This window comes from Elgaria multicarinata, chromosome 18, assembly GCF_023053635.1.
Source record: "Elgaria multicarinata webbii isolate HBS135686 ecotype San Diego chromosome 18, rElgMul1.1.pri, whole genome shotgun sequence".
NCBI lineage: Eukaryota > Metazoa > Chordata > Lepidosauria > Squamata > Anguidae > Elgaria > Elgaria multicarinata.
Window position 1 is genome coordinate 864,841 of NC_086188.1, and position 21,183 is coordinate 886,023.

At 48.7% G+C, this 21,183-nt stretch overlaps 1 protein-coding gene across 1 annotated transcript; it reads left to right on the forward strand.

Moving 5' to 3' along the window:
• The first annotated feature begins 701 nt into the window (after nucleotides 1–701).
• On the forward strand, nucleotides 702–21,160 carry TMEM120B (transmembrane protein 120B). Its single transcript, XM_063143865.1, has 12 exons — nucleotides 702–861; nucleotides 10,817–10,935; nucleotides 11,661–11,777; nucleotides 13,066–13,125; nucleotides 14,870–14,965; nucleotides 15,906–15,995; nucleotides 16,970–17,035; nucleotides 17,631–17,692; nucleotides 18,331–18,423; nucleotides 19,126–19,190; nucleotides 19,915–19,983; nucleotides 20,666–21,160. Exons 1-12 carry the CDS (start codon nucleotides 793–795, stop codon nucleotides 20,771–20,773), a joined length of 1,014 nt encoding a protein of 337 aa, XP_062999935.1. The 5' UTR covers nucleotides 702–792; the 3' UTR covers nucleotides 20,774–21,160.
• Nucleotides 21,161–21,183: the final 23 nt, after the last annotated feature.

Consider the following 21,183-nt stretch of genomic DNA (forward strand, 5'->3'; position numbering starts at 1 on the left):
ATAATAATAATAATAATAATAATAATAATAATAATAATAATAATAATAATAATAATAATAAAATATATACTGATATATTGGGAACAGGCCCCAAACGCAAGAGGCGCCACATTCCCACCAGCTTCCACCAGGGGGCGCGGCAGGAGGAGAGGCGGAGTGGGGCGCAAACGGCCATCAGAGGGTTAATTGGCGGGGGGGCGGGAGGGAGAGATTCAGGGGCGGAGCCAAGAGGAGGCAAGACCCCTGGTTTCGCCCAATGGGAAAGGAGGAGGAGGCGGGGGGGGGGGAGAGAGACGTGGAAGTGCGCGCGTGCGCCCTGGCCTTCCTATTTTTCTAAACCTTTCTGAATTAATATTTAAGCGCCCCTCGTTAGCACGGAAGGGTGATTGGGGGGGTGGGCGTGGGGGGCGTCCCCGGGAAGGGCCAATTGCAGGAGCAGACTTGCTCTGGAGCTGAGGGAGGGAGGGAGGGAGGGAGGGAGGGGGGCTTGCCGGCCGGCCTCCCCCCCCCCCGGCCATGGCTGGAGGGTTCATGCGTTTATTCATTTGTCCCTCTGCGTCTCGTGGCTCCTAAGCAGCCCCCGCAAGCCCCTTCCTGGAGGGCGCCTCCCTGGGCCGCGGTGACGTCAGGCGTGCACGTGGTCCCGGGGCCAGCTGTGTGTGTGAAGGCGGGGTGGGGGCGCGCCTGGCTGGCTGGTGCTCGCTGGGCCCCGGAGGGGACGGGGGTCCGGGCTGTGGCTTCGGCGAGGCGGTCGCCCTGCCTGCCTGCCCGCCCGCCCGCGGCATCATCATCATGGTGCTTCCCCTGCAGAAATGCCGGGAGGAGTGGGAAGAGCTGGAGGAGGAATTCCAGCAGCTCCAGGTAGGCTCTGGGGGGGGGGGGGAGAGGGGGTTGGAGATGGAATGGGGGGGCGAGAGGGGGGGTCCGTTCTACGTAAGAGCCAAACGTCGCACGGCTCCGTATGAAGTCTTCTGCGGAGCCCTTCGAAGAGCACAACCGGCCCTACAACTGTGGGGACGGTGGGTGCCGTTGCCGTTGCTGCTGCTGCTGGTGTTGTTGTTATCGGTGCCGCAGCCGCATTTGTTTTGGGGCGGGGAGGGAGGGAGGGAGGGGGCCGCTTCGCCTGCCCCCCCTTCTCGGCCGCCTCTTTGTGCGGACGAGATGCGCCGGCTGAGTCATCCAGGCCCGGGGGTGGGGTGGGGTGGGGTGGGGGGTGGACGCAGGGAGGCGCCTCCCCGGCGAAGCCCGGCACCTTCGCCCCCAAAGCCCAGCATCCCCTCCGCATCTTCGCTTGCGACCCCCCGCGCGAGAGGCCCGATCTCCGCCCCTGCGCACATTTGCGCGTGGGAGAGGCTCCTGCCCCGCCGGGGCCGGGGGGTGGGGGTGCTGAGCGCCTCGGCCGGGGTGGGGTGGGGGCGCCGGGACCTCTGCCCCCCCGCCCTCCCGCTGCGTCTCTGCCAGCAGGCCCGGGATGAGTGGCAGGTTTTGATCGTGTGGAACAGCTGAGAGCTTCGCTTTGCCTCCTTGCGCTTGATGGCAGGCCCGGAGCTGGGGAGGGGGGGAAGGGAGAGAGGGGGGCTTCTTAAACCAGCCCTCCCCAACCTGGGAAGGATGGAAGTTGCAGTCCTACACATCTGGAGGGCGCCAGGTTGGGGAAGGCTGAGCCCCCCACTTAGTCGGCCATGGAGTGCATTTGACGATGCCAACCTCCAAGCTGGTGGGCGGAGGAAGCAATAGGTTGGGGGGCTGCCGCTGGGGCAGCGCTCCGAGAGGCCGCACATCTCCCCCACCCTCCGCGGCCTAGGCTCCTTTGCGCTGTCATGGCTTTTCGCACGGGGTTCCCGAGAGGTTTGCCACCTGCCATCCGCCTGGGTGGCCTCGCAGGGCTTCCGCTTCCTTGGCCCCCTGTTGGTGCCGCTGCCGCTGCCGCTGGGGAGGAGTGGGGGTGGGTGGGCAGCGCTTTAGAACATCTTGGGGCAGTTTGCATTCCCCCCTTTTTTCCGTTGTCTTTGCATGGCTATATTGTTTTGATTTGGGGGAGGTGTGGAGGGCCTCAGCAAGCTTTCTGGAGGAGCCTTTCCCAAGAGAAGGAAAGTGTGCATGGATGCTGGAGGGGGCATCTTCTAGGTGTGCAGAAGTGTATTTGATTCGGCCAGACATCTTCTGGGATGCATTGAGCCAAATAAAGTCACCGTTGTGCACTTAAAAGGTTCCCTCTTCTCCTTCTGTTGGTGCCGCCTTATGCATTCCTTGCTTTGGGCAGCCCTCCTCAACCTGGCGCCCTCCAGAGGTGTGGGACATCTTCCTCATCCCCAGCCAACCATGACATGTTGGCTGGGGATGGTGGGAGTTGTTTTCCCCCAACATGGCTGGAGCTCCCCCCTCCCCCCATGATGGGCAAGGGTGGTTTAAACAATATATTTATTGTGCTATCAATATGCATGGTACTCTGCAGAGTAACCCCAAGGAAGCGGGGTCCCTGCCCCAAGGAACTTACAGTGTGAAATTGGACTGTAGAGAGTGGAGGTTGGAGAGTCAACAGAAGAGGAATGTACACTTGAGCTTCCCCACTTGGACGGAATTCTACTGGGTTACAGTGGAGCATCCTTCCCCTACCTGGTGCCCTTCAGGTGTTTTGGCCTTCAGTTCCCACCTGCCCCAGGGGTTTGGAATCTTGGGAATTGTAGTCTAAGACATGTGGATTGGGGAAGTCTGCAGTAGGGGCAGGGGCCTGGTTTCCCGTATCGCCTCCCCTGCAACACTTGGAGAAGACAGAAGCTCCGTCCTGCCAGCTTGTAGGGGCCTCACTTGAAATACTGTGTGCAGCTCAAAAGCAATATGGTAGAGCTGAAACAGGTGCAGAAAAGGACAGCCCAAATGACCAAGGGGCTGGAGCAACTCCCCTATCTTACAATGTTTGGGGCTTTTTAGTCTAGAAAAAAGGGTGAGTAATGGCAGGGACATGATAGAGGCGTATAAAATGATGCGAAGGTATAGAGACAGTGGATAGGGATTAGGTTTTCTCCCTCTCGCATATTACTAAAGCCCAGGGTCATCAAATGAAGGTTAATAGTGGGATATTATTTATTTATTTATTTATAAAGCCTATACCCCAACTATCTACAAAATACCCTAGCCAGCATACAAATATTGGCCTGTGTGTCTTCCTGGCAGACTATTGCTAATTATGGAGTGATGGGGCACGGAGAAGCGGTTTCAGTTTGGGGAGGGAGTGAAAGGGGAAGAAACAGATTTGTGGACTGTGAGCGTTTGGCGGGGGCGGCTGAGTAAATAGGTGCCCCCCCACCCTCCCAATTCAGTCCTGACAATATGTTGGTTTGTGAACTTTAAATCAATGTTGCTGCTGTTGTCGTTTTAAAAAAGTTAAACACAGTAAACCTGGCTCATATTTTTCCTCCCATCTGGCTGAAAGCATAGAGCTAAAATCAAACCTAAGACTTGGTGTGTGTTTCTCTAGCTGTCACCCAAAGGCAAGGTCTGCAACGTTTCAGGTGTTATCAGGAAGTGGTAGCGGAGATCAAAAGACAGAATCACCTGGCCAGGAAGGAGGTGTGTCAGAGGTCCGGTATACCGTTCTGCCTGGACCGTGCTCGGCCCGCATTCCCAAAACGGAGGGGCTGGACCCGTGCCTTTTCCAAGCCCGGAATAGAGCCTCTCTGTGCAGACGCAGGCTGCCTTTGTCCAAAATTTAGGGGTGCCGTGTCACAAGGAGAAGCCCCAGCAGCCGCTCTCCATTCGGTCCTCATAGAATCTAAAAGCAAACAAGCTAATTTGGACTTTTTTGACGTCGTGTAGCAGACCTGCATGCCATTTTGTTATATAAATACATTTATTTTCCCCTCCCTATTTTTGGTCTCTGCGGGGAGGTCTGGCAAGCTGAAATGGGGCCTGGGCCTCCTGAAGTTGCTCAGCCTGTTTGAGGGGGTGGTCGGGGTCCAACGACAGGGGCAGGGTTTGGGCAACTAATGCAGGAAGAGGCCGGTTTGGGGCGCAAGGCTCCCAGCTGCAGACCCCCTACTCAGCGAGTAGCATCCATGCTTTCCAGAGAAACCAAATTGGGTGCCGAGGAAAGAGCCTCCCTTTCCTTATAGTCTGATTTGCGTAACGCATCTGGGGCCAAGTGCGCCCTTGGTCTTCAACGCTCTGGTCGCCGCCTCTTTGCGTTATTGCAATGCGTTGATACGTGGGGCTGCCTTTGAAAAGGCCCTGGAGATTTAAGGCAGTCCAAGACAGGGCAGCTAGACTGCTAGCTGGGTCACCTTATGTCAGGACTTTGCCATCTGCACTGGCTGCAGGTCCGTTTCTGGGCCCAATTCAAAGGACAGGTGGTTCAGGGGCAAGTTCTTCACATATTAACACAAGCAAGATTAATATTTGCAAAACCTTGGAGGGGCAGCGGAGGAAACAGAGATGGCTTGGCGGAATCTGGGAGGTGCTCCGTTTCCCAACGCTCTCAGCTGATCCAAAATCTAGTGTTAAGTATAAAGTTGGGGGGTGGGAGAATGGATGCTTGGAAGAACCGTCGTGGTTTTATACCGCTCACACTGCTGCGACATCTGTCTTTGGATTTCGAATATTTAAGCTAAATGTACAAAGCCCAAATGGGATTTGCATTTCTATGTTTTCCCTTTTCAAATGAGTTTTTTTTTTAAAAAAAAATCTAAAAATCCAATGATGATTGAAATGGCATATATTCTTAAATTGAATAGAGAGGGGGAAGAGAAGAAAATTTGAGTTCTGAGACCTGTATAAATAATGTAAAATTGGCCAAGCTCTCATGAACCTTTTCCTGCCATTTTTACAGTGTTCTGTAATTTATTTATTTTAAAGCATCCACCCTGCCTCACAATTCTTCAGCCGAAAAGGCTCCCAGAGTGTCTTATGTAAGATTATTGACAGCCTAGACCAGCCTTCCTCAACCTGGGGCGCTCCAGATGTGTTGGACTACAACTCCCAGAATGGCATTCTGGGAGTTGTAGTCCAACACATCTGGAGCGCCCCAGGTTGAGGAAGGCTGGCCTAGACAGTCCCTTCTTCCCACAGGCTTACCGTCTGAAAGTCAAAACACAAAAGAAAATGGAGATGAGGAGGGAAGAGGAAACAACCAAACTCGGGTGCTTATTTTTAAAGATACATCACGCCATTTCGTATTGCCATTCTCACCAGCGTGCATAATGCAACCAATGATACTTGTTCTTTAAAAAACATGTTCAAACCAGGGAGGAGAGAACAACATCATTAGACCTCCCAAACATTTGGCTGTTTTCTTTGCCAGATATTTCTCGCAGACCGCCATGGACTGACCTCCTACCGAGCACCCTTCATGTGGAGGGAACCTTCCCCAAGGTCATTGATCATGTTCCTTTGGTCTTGGCCTTCTCTGCCAAGATTTTGTGCTTGCAAAGTGAAATGTTGTGCGGCTCACAGGATGTCTTCATGGTGGGGGGTGGGGGTGTTGCCTAGCTCTGTGCGCCTCCCCCCTCCTAATTAGCGGAAGCATCATTACATCATGGAGGAATCTGCAAACCCACGCCGGCACGTTTTGTGCGCTTTGCAGGATTCAATCTCCTTGTGATGTAGGCTTTGAGTTGCCTTGATGCAGATATTGTATTCATTGCCTTTTTATTATTTATTACATTTATATACCACCCTATAGCTGAAGCTCTCTGGGTGCTTAGCAAAGATTAAAGAAGAATGGAGAATAAAAATCTAAAAACACCAGACAGAAAGCGCAGCATAAAACTAGTCACTGGGGGATAGAAGTCCACATCTGAAAGGCCTTGGGAAAAGAAGAACACCTTTGACTGGGGCCCAAATGACATCAAGGCAAAGCCTCCGTGGAGAAGTTCCATAAATGGGGTGCTACCACTGAGAAGGCCCTATTGTCACATGCCATACCTCAGATGGCAGGAACAGTTGGAAAAGGACCTCCTGAACCCGAGCTGCTGAAAACACATGAAGGGGGCATGTCCCAGTGGGTTCTAGATGACCTCAAGGCAGCCTTCCGCATGCTGATGCTCCCGAGATCTGTTGGAACACAAGTCAGGGCTCAGATGAGGCGGAATTCTGAGAGTGGGTTGTATCCAGGGCTAGCTTAGCTTGTTTCCTATCATTTCAATGGGTCTACTTTGAGTAGTACATACATTGAATACAACATATTAGCAGCTTCGGTTGGGGTAGTGGGATTTCATGATGGGGCATGGGAAAATGGCATCTTTAGGTAGCTGTTGAGGCTCACAGCTGACTTGGGGTCTGGATCTGTAAGCTCCCCAACTTCTTAAATTTTTCCACAATGCCCCTGTGTGTTTGATGTAGCAGTTCTGGGGAGCTAAAATGGCAGGTGCCCCCCCCCCACTGATGTCAGAGGGGGGATCTTGTTGAATCCCCCTTAAAACCTGGCGTTGTCTCTGCTCTGGGTGGGTGGATCTATCCCTGCAAAGACATCTTGCATCCTTTAAACAAGTTCTTTAGTCTTTGTCACCCAAAACCATTTCTACAGAACATTCTAGGTTGCCTTCCTGCAAGAGCCCTGCCATGTACATGCCCTTTGGATGATGGTGCCTGGTTGAGTGGAGTCCCAAGTATATATATCCACCAAACTGAGAATGGTTCCTTTAGAACGCTTAACCTTTCAGTAGTGCATAAATAAAACATCTCAATCGAACATTTACTTTTTAAAAATGGGACGCTGATGTCGATTAGAACAATTACCTGATCTGTTTCAAGCAGTGAAGAAATTCCATCTTGGTACATAAAACATTTAGGGCACAACCCTATGAGTGTTTAGACGTGGGGCGGGAAGGAACTCCCAGCATTCTCCAGCTGTGCTGGCTGGGGAGTGCTGGGAATTGTAGGACATTTTTCTGTCTAAACGGGCGTAGGATTGTGCCCTGAAGTTTGGATCAGAGCAAGGGAGCAGAACTGGTCTTTGTGCAACATAACTTGAGAACATTTCTCCCTCCCTCCCACACGCAATCTATCTGCAAGTTGCCTTTGTTTTCTATTGAAAGTGCTGATTGCAAAAATGTAAGAGGAAGGGATTTAGTTAATGTTTAATTAGCATTTATTAAGTAACTGACTCCTAAGCTTTTTGATATCTCATCCTGTTCCATTGAAGTGGATGGATATTGTACAGGGGGGGGGGGGGACAGGCCGTAGTGCAGTGGTAGAGCCCGTGGTCCGCCTGCAGGAGGTCCCAGGTTTGATCCCTGGCTTCTCCTGGGAGAACGAGAAAAAACTCCGGCCTGAAACTCTGGACAGCGGCTGCTGCTGCTGCTGCCAGTCAGTGTCAGCACTACTGGGCCCGATGGACCCAGGGTCGGACTCAGCCTAAGGCAGGCCCAGAGGTCCCTCTGGGGTGCTTCGGTCCGGCCCATTTCTCAGACTCTCAACTTGGGCTTGGACCAACCTTTATCCTTGTCCCTGTTCTGGAAGTAACTTAACCGTTTTGTGAGCCCTTGGGAGGGAGTCGCTGAAGCCTAAACACGCTTGTGCTTGAGGGCCCCTTGCACAGAATTTTGGGTGGGTCTTGTGTGCGCCCGCCTGCTCCAACCGACCCTTGCCAACCGCAGTCCCTCCTTGTGGGGCATGCTCCCATCTGCTCTTTGCATCGGATGCTGCGTGAGATCGCTGACGTAACTGGATGCCATCAATGTTTTTGCTTTTTGCTCAAATACACCTGGAGGGCTCCAGATGATGTCGGCGTTTGGACGTTGCTGTAAACTGTGGCTTCTTGGGACAGGAACAAATCTTGTCCTCCCCTCTCCAACCCCCCGCATGGGCCATGATTAAAATTGGAAGCTTTAGCTTGCGTTTCTGATCATCCGCAGGACACTGTTTTATTTATTTATTTATTTATTTAAATACATTTAAAGAGGACCATGCAAGTAAAAAACGCAAGATAAAAACCAGGTAGCACTGTTGCGACTGAACCCTAAACTGTGGTTCAGTCTTAACTGTGGTTTGTTCAAATATGCCTGTTCATAACTCATAGTTTGAAGCTGGCTCACTTTTCAAGCAAACCATAGTTAAGGTGCATCACAGTTTGCTGGGGCTGGATGCCTCGACCAGCTATGGTTAATCAAAAATGGAAGCAAACATTTCTGGACTCCTTGTCCGCAGCTGTGCGAGCGCAGAGGGGAAGGAGTGCGTGAGCTCAAGGTTCACCTGGGTTCGTTTCCACCATGGTGTATTGTGACGTCCAAAACACAGCTGTTATGAGAGCAGCCCGTGGGGAACTGCTTACTACTTTCAACAAGCATTGAATAGAAGGTTTTTAAAAAAATCTTAACTCCTAAAGGTAGGGGGGGACGTTCCTTCCTTCCTATTTATTTATTTGAGCACTGTGTGACCCTGGAACAAACTGTACTGGAACTGCAGTTTAACCAGCTGATCACAAGAAACAGATGGTGGATGAAATGCAGGATAAGGTTCTTTGGAATGGGGTTAGAGGTGATGGCCGTACGAGTGGAAAAGCTGCTTAAGTTTAGAAATTATAGCTTTCCCTTTTTGGGATGGGGAGGGACCTGCACGTGTCCGACTGGCCGGTCTTTCCAATAGCCATGTGGACATCATTTGTATTCTTTTCCGGTCACCCTTCCAAGTCCAGTTCCAGCAGGTGAGGTTGGAACTGACCTTGGTCTGCCAGTCGCTGTCTTTCTCGAATGACAGCTGTAGTTTACAAATGGTTACTCAGGGCAGAGTCTGGGGGTGGTTTCACACATGGATGTAACTGATTTACTTGATGGCTTGTCTTTGGTGACTCGCAGCAGATGGCTGTTGAAAAGCGTTGTATTTTGGGTGATCTTCAAGTTCAGCTGGTGTTTGAACTGTGAGGGTTCGCTCGGACCTCAGCTCCGTCAGTGGGATGATTCGTGCGTGTTCATGTCTGTCATTTGATGACAGACTGACGAGTGTGAGTCATTGCCTGGTATTGCAAAGAGCCAACACAGATTGAATACTAAAATTGGGGGGATTCATAGAATAGTAGAGTTGGAGGAGGCCTATAAGGCCATCGAGTCCAACCCCCTGCTCCATGCAAGCATCCACCTTAAGGCATCCCTGACAGATGGTTGTCCAGCTGCCGCTTGAAGGCCTCCAGTGTGGGAGAGCCCGCCACCTCCCTAGGTCCTTGGTTCCGTTGCTGCACTGCTCTAACAGTCAGGAAGTTTTTCCTGATGTCCAGCTGGAATCTGGCCTCCTGTCACTTGAGCCCATTATTCCGTGTCCTGCACTCTGGGAGGATGGAGAAGAGATCCTGGCCCTCCTCTGTGTGACAACCTTTCAAGTATTTGAAGAGTGCTATCCTGTCTCCCCCCAATCTTCTCTTCTCTTCAGGCTAAACATGCCCAGTGCTTTCAGCCTCTCCTCAGAGGGCTTTGTTTCCAGACCCCTGATCCTCTTCGATCTTTCTCCTCGGCTTGAGCTGCAACTCAGTGCTTTCCATGTGCTAGAAATCAAGGGGCTTTGCGGTGGTGGTGGTACCCCACCCACGGCACATTTTCTCTAATTGGCTTGACTACCACCTGCCTCAATATAATTTTAGCCCCTGTGAGACATCTTTTTCCAGGGGTTTTAAACTTTCACTTTTTTATGCTGCTTTTTTTTATCTGCTACTTTTTGGTTTAATTGCAATGCTGTATTTTTATTCAATGCTGTGTTTTTATTTTATCTGATTGTAAGCTCCCCTACAAAACATTTTTTTGAAGAGGTGCAGTGTAAATATTTCAAATGGACCCTAGTATATATATGTTTGATTTTTTCCATTTTGTCTTTTTTGAAATTTTGCTTCTGGTTCTCTGGGTTTTTAATTTGATTCTCTTTTATCGACTGCATTGTTGCCTTTCATATTGTATTCTTTCAATGCTTTCTAATGTGTAACCCTTACCTTGTGAGGGTTTGTTCTTTAACAAAGTGGCACGGGAGAGAGAGGAGGAATAAAATTAATTAAATATTTAAATAAATGTGACACTGGTAATCAAGTAATGTGCGTATGTGACCGGTCCCATGTTCTGGGTCTTCTGTTTTGCCTCGTTTAATGTGGACATGTTGGATTTAATTGAATGGAATTCCAGATTAATAATAATAATAATATTTATTTATTTATTTATTTATTACCCGCCTCTCCCTTTGGATCAAGGCAGGGAACAACATTAGAACGGGAATCAATACATCTAATGTTGTTCCCCGCCTTGATCCAAAGGGAGAGGCGGGTAATAAATAAATAAATAAATAAATATTATTATTATTATTAATCTGGAATTCCATTCAATTAAATCCAACGTGTCCACATTAAACGAGGCAAAACAGAAGACCCAGAACATGGGACTGGTCACCTGCGCACGTCACTTGATTACCAGTGTCACATTTATTTAAAAATTAATTTTATTCCTCCTCCCTCTCCCGTGCCACTTTGTTAAAGACCAAACCCTCACAAGGTAAGGGTTACACATTAGAAAGCATTGAAAGAATACAATATGAAAGGAAACAATGCAGTCGATAAAAGAGAATCAAATTAAAAACCCAGAGATTGATGCAATGTGGACTCTGGAAGAATGTGGACTCTGGAAGAAATTGTCCAATCCCACCCGGACTAATTCAGCCTTCCCCAACATGGCATCCTCAAGATGAGGTGGACTGCAACACCCATCAACACCCATGATGGGTGTTGCAGTCAACAGCACATTTGAAGAGCACCAGGTAAGGGAAGGCTAAATTCGTTCCCTATGCATATTTGCCCCAATGTAATTGTGAAACTTAACACACCCTTTTTTAAAACAAAAAAACATTTTTGTAGGAAACTCACAAAATCTACAAACAAAAGCTAGAGGAACTGAACAGCTTCCAGGCCGCCTGCAGCAGCTCTATTCAGAAGCAAAAGCGGGGCTTAAAGGAGTTGAAGTACAGTTTTCAAAGGTAAATTGCACCTAAGGGCCTTTGCTTTCAGGGCGTCCACCCCTAGGACTCTGCCTTTAAGTCAGGGGCTGCTGTCCGGGCCCGCTCCCTCCGTCCCCAAAGCAGGATGGAGGAGCTGGAAGGGACCGAAGCCTTCGCCCCTCTGCCCACCCCCGTCCCAGGGTGGGCTATTCACAGAAGCACCTGCTTCGCAAGTAGAGAGCCCCATCTTGGATCATGATCTCCACTTAAGAAAGGGTCAGGTAGCTGGTGGCGGGGAAAGAGTTCCTCTCCTGGACAGCCGCTGCCCATCAGAGTGGACAGTATTGAGCTGGAGGTGGACATGTGGACCCACTGTCTTTCTCGTTTCTCATTTCCATTGCGTTGCAAAGCCTGCGATCATGAGGGCTAGCAGCTCCTAACCCTTTAAAACGGGGCTCAGGTTTCTAAGAAGAACCTGCGGGTTGCACGAAGGGAAGGTTTGTGTGGCACATGGGCTAGTATAAGAAGGAAAAATAGAGGATGGCTTTAATATTACTAATTAATATTTAATATTAATAACGATCAACCTTGATTATTAACAATTATTGTTTGCTAATATTTATCGATAATCAGCATCTAGGTATGTGTTCATCTTTTTATTAGCATTATTATTTTAGCTGTAGTAATAGTATTGTTTTTTGCTGTAGTTTTAATTTGGCGTTGGAATTGATTTTAAAAGACGTGCTCCTCTCCCCACATGACAGATGTCAACGCGGCTGCAGCTTGGAAGAATCGGAGCTCATACAGCAAATAAACAGCCAGATCAAAGAGCGGCAAAATGTCTTCTTTGACATGGAAGCCTATTTGCCGAAGAAGAACGGGTAGGCATTTCCTCAGAGGGAGCCGCGCTCTTGCACGCACCTGGTCTCTCACAAGTAATTGAAACCAGGGTGCCTTTCCCGGGGGGGGGGGGGCGTTGGGAGAGGTGCACGGGGCGTTGGCGTCGTTAGCATCCACTCTGCACGCTCCCCGGGGCCTCAGTCTTTTAGCACAAAATGAAGTGTTTGCCTAGGAACGTGTGGCCCAGGAGCTGAACGCACGCTGGGGAAGAGTTTCCAACTTTTAATCTTGGCGAGGTGATGCCTCCAGGGGACAATCTGTGAAATCTATTATTAGCAGAGGGCGGTTGGGGCGGTGGTGGAGATGTCCGAGGAGGGAAGGCTGTTGGCTCAGGCAGCAAGAGCTTCCTTTTGCTCCAGCCAGTAACATAAGGAGAGCCTGTCGCTGGATCAGGGCCATGAGCCTCTCTAGTCCCGTGTTCTGTTCCCCCGGTGGCCAGCCGGATGTCCCCATGGGAAGGCCACAAGCAGGGCAGGAGCACAAGAGCGCCCTCCACCTTCGCATTGGAGCAGAAGAAGGGCCCTGAGGCTGGGTCAGACCCAGGGTCCATCTAGTCCAGCACTCGGTTCACACGGTTGACCAGCACCCACAAGCAGGACACGGTGCAACAGCAGCCTCCCACCCATGTTCCCCAGCAACTGGTGTATGTAGGCTTACTGCCTCGGCTACTGCTCTCCAGCTACAGGTATTAAGAGTCCTCCTGCTTCTGATGCTGGAGAGAATACATAGCCATCATGACTAGGAGCCACTGATCTCCTCCGTGAATTCTGTAGTTCGGCTCTGCACTGTGTGAAGAAGTCCTTCTTTTCGTATGTCCTGAAGCTCCTACCGACCAGCTTCATGCGATGACCCCACTTTAGAGTTCTGACTGAAACCTGGAGTGGATTCACCATCCCACTGACATCGGAGCCACCAGCCTCCGCTGCTAGGTTCCGGGCAGACGCTGGGCAAAAGCCCTTCGCCCACCACACACGAGTCAGTCGTGGCAAAGATGTGGAACCCGACCCTTTCCAGGTGGTTTTGGAGAGCAGCTCTCAGCAGGCCCAGCAAGTATGGCCAGTGGTTGGGCATGAGAGGGGCTGGAAAGTGCCAGGTTTGGGAAAGTTGCTCTAGGAACTCTTTGGTATGTACGCACATTGCCGTGAAAGCCAGGGAGGCCTCTGTCTTAAATAGAAGTTTTATCGGCAAATGTATAATATTAAAGATGCCCAGGGCAAACGCTGCCCCAAACCCAAGCCAGTCTGATGAGTCTTGCTGTTTCCCTTTCAGCTTATACTTGAACCTGGTATTGGGAAATGTGAACGTCACCCTCCTAAGCAATCAGGCCAAGTAAGTTACTTCTGTTCCTCCATCCCTGGGGTGGGCAAATGCCAGGTTTTTGTTTTGTTTTTACTAAAACCCTGAGATTCACCAGCCGGAGCCTGGGGCGGGAGGCACGATGCTTGGCGTTACTGAATTTTGAGCCCAGGAGTTGATGTATTTGTTATATTTAAAACATGTATTTCTTACCTTTATATCCTGCCTTTTCCTCCAAGGAGCCCAAGGTGGCATACCTGGTCCTCCTCCCCTTCCATTTGAGCCTCACAACAACCCTTTGAAGTAGGTTAGGCTGAGAGTCAGTGACTGGTCCAAAGTGAGTTTCATGGCTGAGTGGGGGCTAGAACCCGGGTCTCCCAAATTCCAGTCCAAAGCTCTAACCATTACACCACACTGGCCCCAAAATCAAACAGAGCTCACAGTACTTTCTGCATTTCTGTAATATACCTTCAGGCATGGGGAGGAAACACTGTGTTGCTATTGCTAAATAATTCTGCGTCAGAAATCCTTGCCAATCTACAGCGAATAATCTAGAGATCTTCCAGTAGATCCAGTTCTACATGTTGATGGAGGAGGAGGAGGAGGAGAGCAGCAGGAGCAGAAGGGGGGTCACAGCGTAGTCTTATTTCCTGGGCCACAAAAAGGGAAGCCTTTCTTGGTAGCCGAAAGGCCTTCGGCCTGTTCAGGTGCAATGCGCGTGGCCTCTGTCCATCACAAGCTCCAGTTCTAGGGATGCAGGAATCTGCAAAACCCAAGTTCTCCACATTGCATCTCAAAGCACATTCTGACTCGAGTCCGGGTCAGGTTGCCCTTTGGGGCTTTTTTTCCTTTCAAGTGAAAATCCATGTGTATTTTCACGTGTGCATTTTCCAAATGTCTGCCTCAGTTGTGGACATAATAGAAATCATAGAATCATAGAATAGTAGAGCTGGAAGGGGCCTATAAGGCCATTGAGTCCAACCCCCTGCTCAGTGTAGGAATCCACCTTAAAGCATCCCTGATCGATGACTGACCAGCTGCCTCTTGAAGGCCTCTAGTATGGGAGAGCCCGCCACCTCCCTAGGTCCTTGGTTCCGTTGCTGCACTGCTCTAACAGTCAGGAAGTTTTTCCTGATGTCCAGCCGGAATCTGGCTTCCTGTCACTTGAGCCCATTATTCCGCGTCCTGCACTCTGGGAGGATCAAGAAGAGATCCTGGCCCTCCTCTGTGTGACAACCTTTCAAGTATTTGAAGAGTGCTATCATGTCTCCCTTCAATCTCCTCGTCTCCAGGCTAAACATTGCAATGTACACATTCTTCTCCCGTTGGTTAAAGCATATTTGTGCACATTTTGTGAAAATTCTCATTTTTTTCATGTGCATTTTTCAAATGTTCGCATGCCATCGAAAGCATTTTGGGGGTGGGGGGGTCTGCAAATCACATTGCAAGCTCAGAAATGTATGTATGTCGACTGCAGGTTGGATCTGCAGGTTGGAAGGTGAGAATTGGGGCGATCCTGATCAGTACCAAACTGAAACAAATTCCTTGCCCATCCCTCTCCACGTCTGGATTTATGATTGTTTGGGTCAACCTGTCGTTCGCATGATTCTCTGGCCAAACCGTGGGTTGTTTTGCCCTGCCAAGGAGGATCGTGGTTTGGCTGGGCAGGAAGAGGGCCGCCGCCAGGCCCTGCACTGTTCTCGCAAGCCGTGACTTGGCTCGGATGCCCGCGTGGCTCCTACGGAAGGCCTGCCCTGACTTTGTCCTCTGGTTCTAGGTTTGCCTACAAAGACGAATATGAAAAATTCAAACTCTACTTGACAATCATCCTGTTGCTCGGAGCAGTTGCTTGCCGTTTCTTTCTTCATTACCGGTAAGGCTGCAGGTTCGATTACAGGGGAAAGGGACGGGGGATGGGACCCCTTTACATTTGACCTTGACTGTGGATTTGAACCATCTCTTCTTGGCAAAACTGAGGTTCTTATTTCAGAGAGTGAAGAGATGGTGGACTCCATTGGTGAGGACTAAAAGCCGGATTTGTTAGGCGCTGCTGCTGCTGCTTAGATCTTGAAGTGGATTTTGCTTTAAGCTAAGCCATGCTGGATTTGGGGCATTTCCAACATTCCTCCCGTAGCTACAGGGCTGACGATGGCACAGACTGCTTGCCCACAGTACTAATTGACTCCCTGAGGAATCCTGGTAAATTTCTGAGGATCCCGTTGGTGTTCCCAGGAAGCAATGTGGAACTGTCTGTTCAACAGTGACGTTGCCAAAGTCTGCTGTTACCGGTCACCCAGTACGATCTTGTTCTGGTCGTCTTGCTTCCCCAGGCTTTGAGACATGCTGCAATCAGCATGGCTTTTCCAGTTGATTGGATTTATCTAGATCTAATGGAATCCCTTCATTGAATTAGCCCCGAGGTGCCTCTGCAAATTGCATCATGTGTTTCTCCTCTGGCCAGCTGGCCAGCCGGCCTCTTCTTCTGGAGGAATTCATGCTGTATTTGCAGATTTGCCCACCTGCGTGGGGATGCTGCCTCTTGGATCGTAGGCCCTGCCATGGCGTTCTTGCTAGATCGTAAGCAAGCAGCTTGTCACAAGGCACCAAGGCCTGATGTTTAAGAGTCACAACTGAAGATGCAACAGGACTCGAGTGTTTCTTAATATCAGCCTTTCCCAGCCGAATTAATGCCAAGAAACGAAAATAAAATTCCGGGGGCGGGGAGAGTGCGTAGTACACGAACTTGATTAAATACATGAACTTGATAGAAAATCAAGTTGTTGGGGGAAAATATACCATGTTTCCTGTTGCAGGGTGACTGATGAAGTGTTCAACTTCCTCTTAGTTTGGTATTACTGCACGCTGACAATAAGAGAAAGCATCCTCATCAGCAATGGATCAAGGTACTAGCCCTCAAGATATGCCCAGTGCTTTACGTGCCTTTATGAGACAAATCTTCCAACGACCATGAGAACTGTGCAGTATGTCTGGGGGGTTCAGGGTTCAAGGGTAGATTATACAGTGGTTTTGGCACAGCGGTGCTTCCAGCTAATGTTAGGCCCTGAACTCAATGGTCTGGTGGGGTGGGGGGCCCTTTAGGCTGCCATAGGTATTCCTTTAGCTGTGAAGAACACAACTAACAATTCTTCTCCTGCCAGTCCCATACTTTTAAACTGCTCCTATATTCCTGATATGTTAAGAGTGGTGACGGGACGGCACTGTTTGCCATCCCAGATTTAAAAAGCAAACACCCTTGAGTTTGTGCAGTTTTGCCTTTTAAACTCACTTAAACAATAGCACCATTGCGGCTATAAAAATGGACTTTACTTCTCCTGTTCTGATGCTAGGCACATTGTTTTAACTGTTTTAATAGTTTTACTGCTTTTAAATTATATATTGTTTTAACTTGGTTTATGGTTTAATTTGTTTTTAGCTGTGTATATTTACTGTTTTTATACTGTATGCTTTTATATGTATGCCGCCCTGGGATCTTATTGATGTAGGGCGGGATATAAATGTTATAAATAAATAAATAAATAAATAAATAAACAAACAAACACATTTATTTGAAGAAGTAATAAAATGAGCACCTGTAACCATACATACGCCCAGCCAGCCACTCTCTGACTATAAAATGTTTTTAAAAATAAGGATGTTACAGTGAACAGAATCAGTCCATGCCCATGATGGCCTAGGGGCTGACACAGACCCTGTGGGCCGCTGATGCCCCCCTCACCCACTGCTCTCTGGGTGGTGATCCCACCCACCCAGGCTGTGGGGTCCTGCACTTGCCCCCAGGGTTCAGCCCTAATGACCCCCATGTGAATCCTGTTTTACCTCTGCATGATGGCACTAAATGTGCCCTCTTTCTTCTCAGAATTAAGGGCTGGTGGGTGTCTCATCATTATGTCTCAACGTTCTTATCTGGTGTGATGTTAACATGGTAAGCGCTTCCCTTTTTTATAGCTTGGAAATACTGGAACTCTAGGACATTGTTAATGTAGTTATCTATGTTTCATATATATAATAGTGTGGGGGATAAATGGGTGACTGTATTTTATTTTTTTTGCAAAATTTGTTATGAAGAAATAGCATTCCATTTCAGGAGGGGCAGGAGGAATCGCTTTTGATTGCTCTTCCCAGGTAAAGAAATCGTTTGCATATGGAAAGCTAACATGTCAGGGGTAGAAGGGCAGATTAGCCAGGCAGCCTTCTCGTTGTATTGGCTAGCCATGCAGGTGCCCTCGTTTATGGGTGCGGGTTCAGAGGCGATCTTCTCCATCTGCTGTCCGTAGTGGTACAGTCCAGGTGGGACTGTGCTGCAGGCTACTTCTGTGTATTGAAAATGAATTTTAGAAATCTTATCACATACTAAGCTAAAAAGTTCTCGAGTTTTTGGGTTGTTTGTTTTAAAAATTCCTTAACAGCATCAGATGAGATTGTGATGCAGGGGGACAGTATGTGTGCCTGTGCACAGGTGTATTAAAACATCACTACATTTTCTTGCGTCTCTTCTCCCCCCCCTCCTGCTCTCATAGGCCAGATGGTCTCATTTACCAAATGTTCCGCAACCAGTTTTTAGCATTTTCAATTTTTCAAAGTAAGTATATTTTCAAGTTGTGTATTAAAATTTCTGTCTGTGCAACAGGTGGAGAAACTTCGCAGGCTGCACAGCAAATTTGTGTCTGAGGAAAATGTGCATTTTAACGTAATTGGGGACGGCTCAGTTAGATTAAAAGGAAAATGCCCACTACTGAATATCACTGCATGCCTCAAGAAAAGAGTCATGATGCTTTAGAAATCTTACTGCTGTTCAAAGCTAGTTCAAATTAAATGCAAATAAAATGTGATTTAACTCAAAATAAATTCCTGATCAAAGGATAGCAAAGTGGTTGTGGGGAGGTATAAACTGTATAAAGCAAGGCTGGGTGACCTTTTTATCCCCAAGGCTTGAATTCTGTTTGAGACCGCATGGCCATGGCTGAGGTCCTGCTCCCCCTGCAACTTCTGCTTAACTTTTCCGTCCCCCCACAATCCAGATGAAAATCGCCATGGGGGTGGGATGGGGGGGGGTGTCTTCATCAGGATTGCTGGGGAGGAAGGAATTAAACGCTTCACACTTTTCTAGCATGCCTTTTTTCTGTCTAAACATGGATAGGATTGTGCCCTAAGAGCATGGCATACTTTTCGGACAGCCCCAGTCCAGTTAAAATAGAGTAACTCCTTCATTTCTTCTAGGTTGTGTTCAGTTTCTACAATATTACTATCAAAGTGGCTGCTTGTACAGACTTCGTGCATTAGGGGAGAGAAACCACTTAGATCTCACAGTGGGTGAGTCGTGTGTGTGTGTGTGTGGTCTTTTAAATTGTATTTATTCAAAATAGCAGTCTATTCATGGATTTCAGCCAATATTAGTCAGTGTCTTGCCAGCAAGTGGAGAAATTTAACTCTAGTTATTGATGAAACAAAAATTGTCTTTGAAATTGTTGATTCTAGAATAGACCCGATGCTACTCTTTCTGCTTTGGTAGCAATTTTTAATTCATCTCCATAGAGGACTATATGGAAAGGATTTACGTTTGGAAACAAAAAATGTAATTGGATTTCTCCCTTTGTGCCAGGAAAGATAGGAAAAGGATACCAGTATTCTGCTTAAATATCTGTCTTGAAAACTCTGTATACTTTCCTTCCAGTTCCATGAAAATGTTATCCTTAGGTGTTCCTTTGTGGAAATTTAGTTATTTAATTTATTTATTATTACATTTATATCCCACCTTTTCCCCCCTTGCAAGGAATCCAAGGCAATGTACATGGTTTCATCCTCACAACATCCCTGTGAGGTAGATTAGGCTAAGTATCAGTGACTGGCCCAAAGTCACCCCTTGAGCTCCGTGGCTGGGTGGGGGACCGGAACCCAGATCTCTCCAAAGCACATGGGAGTTTGTATCGAAGTGCAGAAATTGGTAGATACTTGATGCAAGAGACTTGTGTGTGTGCTGCTCCACTCGGCTGAGGCATTTTGATCTCTTCCTAGAGGGGTTCCAGTCTTGGATGTGGCGAGGGCTGACGTTCCTGCTCCCCTTCCTGTTCTTTGGCCACGTAAGTTGGTTGTCCTCTCTTTCGTTCTCCAGTGCCTTGTCGGAAGGGGTGGAAAAGCCACAGCAGAGACACTGGTTGCATTGCTGTCTGTTGTGGCGAACGTAGGCGGAGTTGTCGACTTGGCCTCGTGGCCCAGGAATTTAGCATAAAACAGAAGCACTCTGCTGCAAGCGTGCTAAATTCCTCTTGTTCTGGACAAAGGAAGTTTGTCCATTGAGCCCAAGATTGCCTTCTCCAGGGGTGTTGAACCTCCTTCAGCCTGAGGGCCGCTTTCCATTTCGGGAAAGCTCCTGGGGGCCGTATTCCGGTGGTGGAGGGGGGCTGAAGGCCACCCTTATTGGCAGTAGCTCACCAGGGACTCCAGCAAAGAAGCGGCTTGCCACCCCCCCCCCCCACCTGCCACCTCATTTCCCAGGGGTGGAGTCTGGGACCTTTTGCATGCCAAGCACGTCCTCTGCCACAGAGCTCCCGTTCTTGCCCTAGTGTGGATTCCTTTTTAGTGGTATAAGAGGCATCTAGCCTCAATGTGGCCCTGAGCCCCTTCGTTGGCTTCTCTTATCGTACAGCTTCCATTTAAGCAGATGTCATTTCGGGATGAACTTGTAGCTGATGTGTAAAGTAATGCTGCGAGTTAGTTCTTCATTAGGATGACTGCCGAACTGCTCTCTGCCAGTAAAGAGCCGGTTCTCAATTCTTCCTTTCTCCTCTCCACTTTCCCCTTAAGTTCTGGCAGCTCTACAATGCCATCACGCTTTTTGAACTGTCGAGACATAAAAACTGTAAAGAATGGCAAGTAAGTGGGGTTTTTCTCTCTCTAAAATGTCCATCTTTATCCTAATCCATGGGGGAGGTTTCATCTGTATATGAGACATCACGCATGCAGAGTATGAGAATGTAACAAGAGCCCTGGCCTGCTGGGTCAGGCCCAAAGCCTCAGTAGTCCAGAATTCTGTTCAGCCGGTGGCAAAAGCCCTGAAGCGGGATATGAGCGCAAGAGCCACCCTCCTGCCTGCTTCCCGTGGTCCACTGGCAAACAGAAGCCTCTGCGGCCTCTGATGCTGGAGATAGTTTATAGCCATCCTCCCTAGTAGCCATTGGCTTTGAAAATACCTGATACGTTAAGTGCGAATCCCCTCCTTAATTTTAAAATTAATGCTGTACAAGAGCATTTACAATGGAGAAAACTAAAGGGATAAATATGTCTCACATTCCAGTAATGAATGTTCAAACAGTGCTTTAAGCGGACGCTGGTTTAGCTGACAACTAAGTTTAATGTGGCTAGCCAACTTCAGCATTTTAGCGGTTGGCCACACAAGCTTGTTAAAACAGCCATAGCTTTGAATAATTCCTCAGTGTAGTTTCTCCCCCTATACATGGGCGCACGCTGAGTAGAAATATGCGCTCATTTGAACTGTGCCCAGTTCATGTATGTGGTCTTCTCTCACACACACACCCCATCCCCCGGTTCCCTCTAGGTTTTTGTGCTGGCACTCACGTTTCTGCTGCTCTTCCTTGGGAACTTCCTCACGACTCTGAAAGTTGTGCATACGAAATTTCAGAAGAATAAAATGAAGAAGCTGTGAGAAAGGAGGTTGTGCTTACGGACGCTAAAACCTGAGGGGGGCGTTGTTGTCTGGTTTCTTTCTTTCCCCCCCTCCGCCGCGATGAGACTCACATCCTGGACAGCCCTCCTGTGTCCCCACGGGCCCTGCAGCAAGGAAACCGTGGAAGAGATTCCATGCACGCCACGCTGTACGTCTTCCTCAACTGACTTATTCTGCAAGTGCTGCTGTCTCCCAGCCGATAGCCCCACTATTTATATTTAATTAAATGCAAAAACCCCTCTGGCTTTTTCCAGGATGCAGTCATGAGGTTGGTCCCTCCTGGGAAGATGACGGATTCTCAGGAGAACAAGGGCATTTCATTAACCTGGAATAAAGCAAGCTTTGATTTAAGTGCTGTCTCCAAAAGTTCTGCGTGTTGGACCCTCTGT

Excerpts from the sequence above, each read along its gene's own strand:
- TMEM120B (XM_063143865.1), top strand. The coding sequence starts at position 793 with ATGGTGCTTCCCCTGCAGAAATGCCGGGAGGAGTGGGAAGAGCTGGAG. Across the intron at positions 15,996-16,969 it reads CTCATCAGCAATGGATCAAG|AATTAAGGGCTGGTGGGTGT; the intron begins GTACTAGCCCTC and ends CTTTCTTCTCAG. Across the intron at positions 18,424-19,125 it reads CCACTTAGATCTCACAGTGG|AGGGGTTCCAGTCTTGGATG; the intron begins GTGAGTCGTGTG and ends ATCTCTTCCTAG.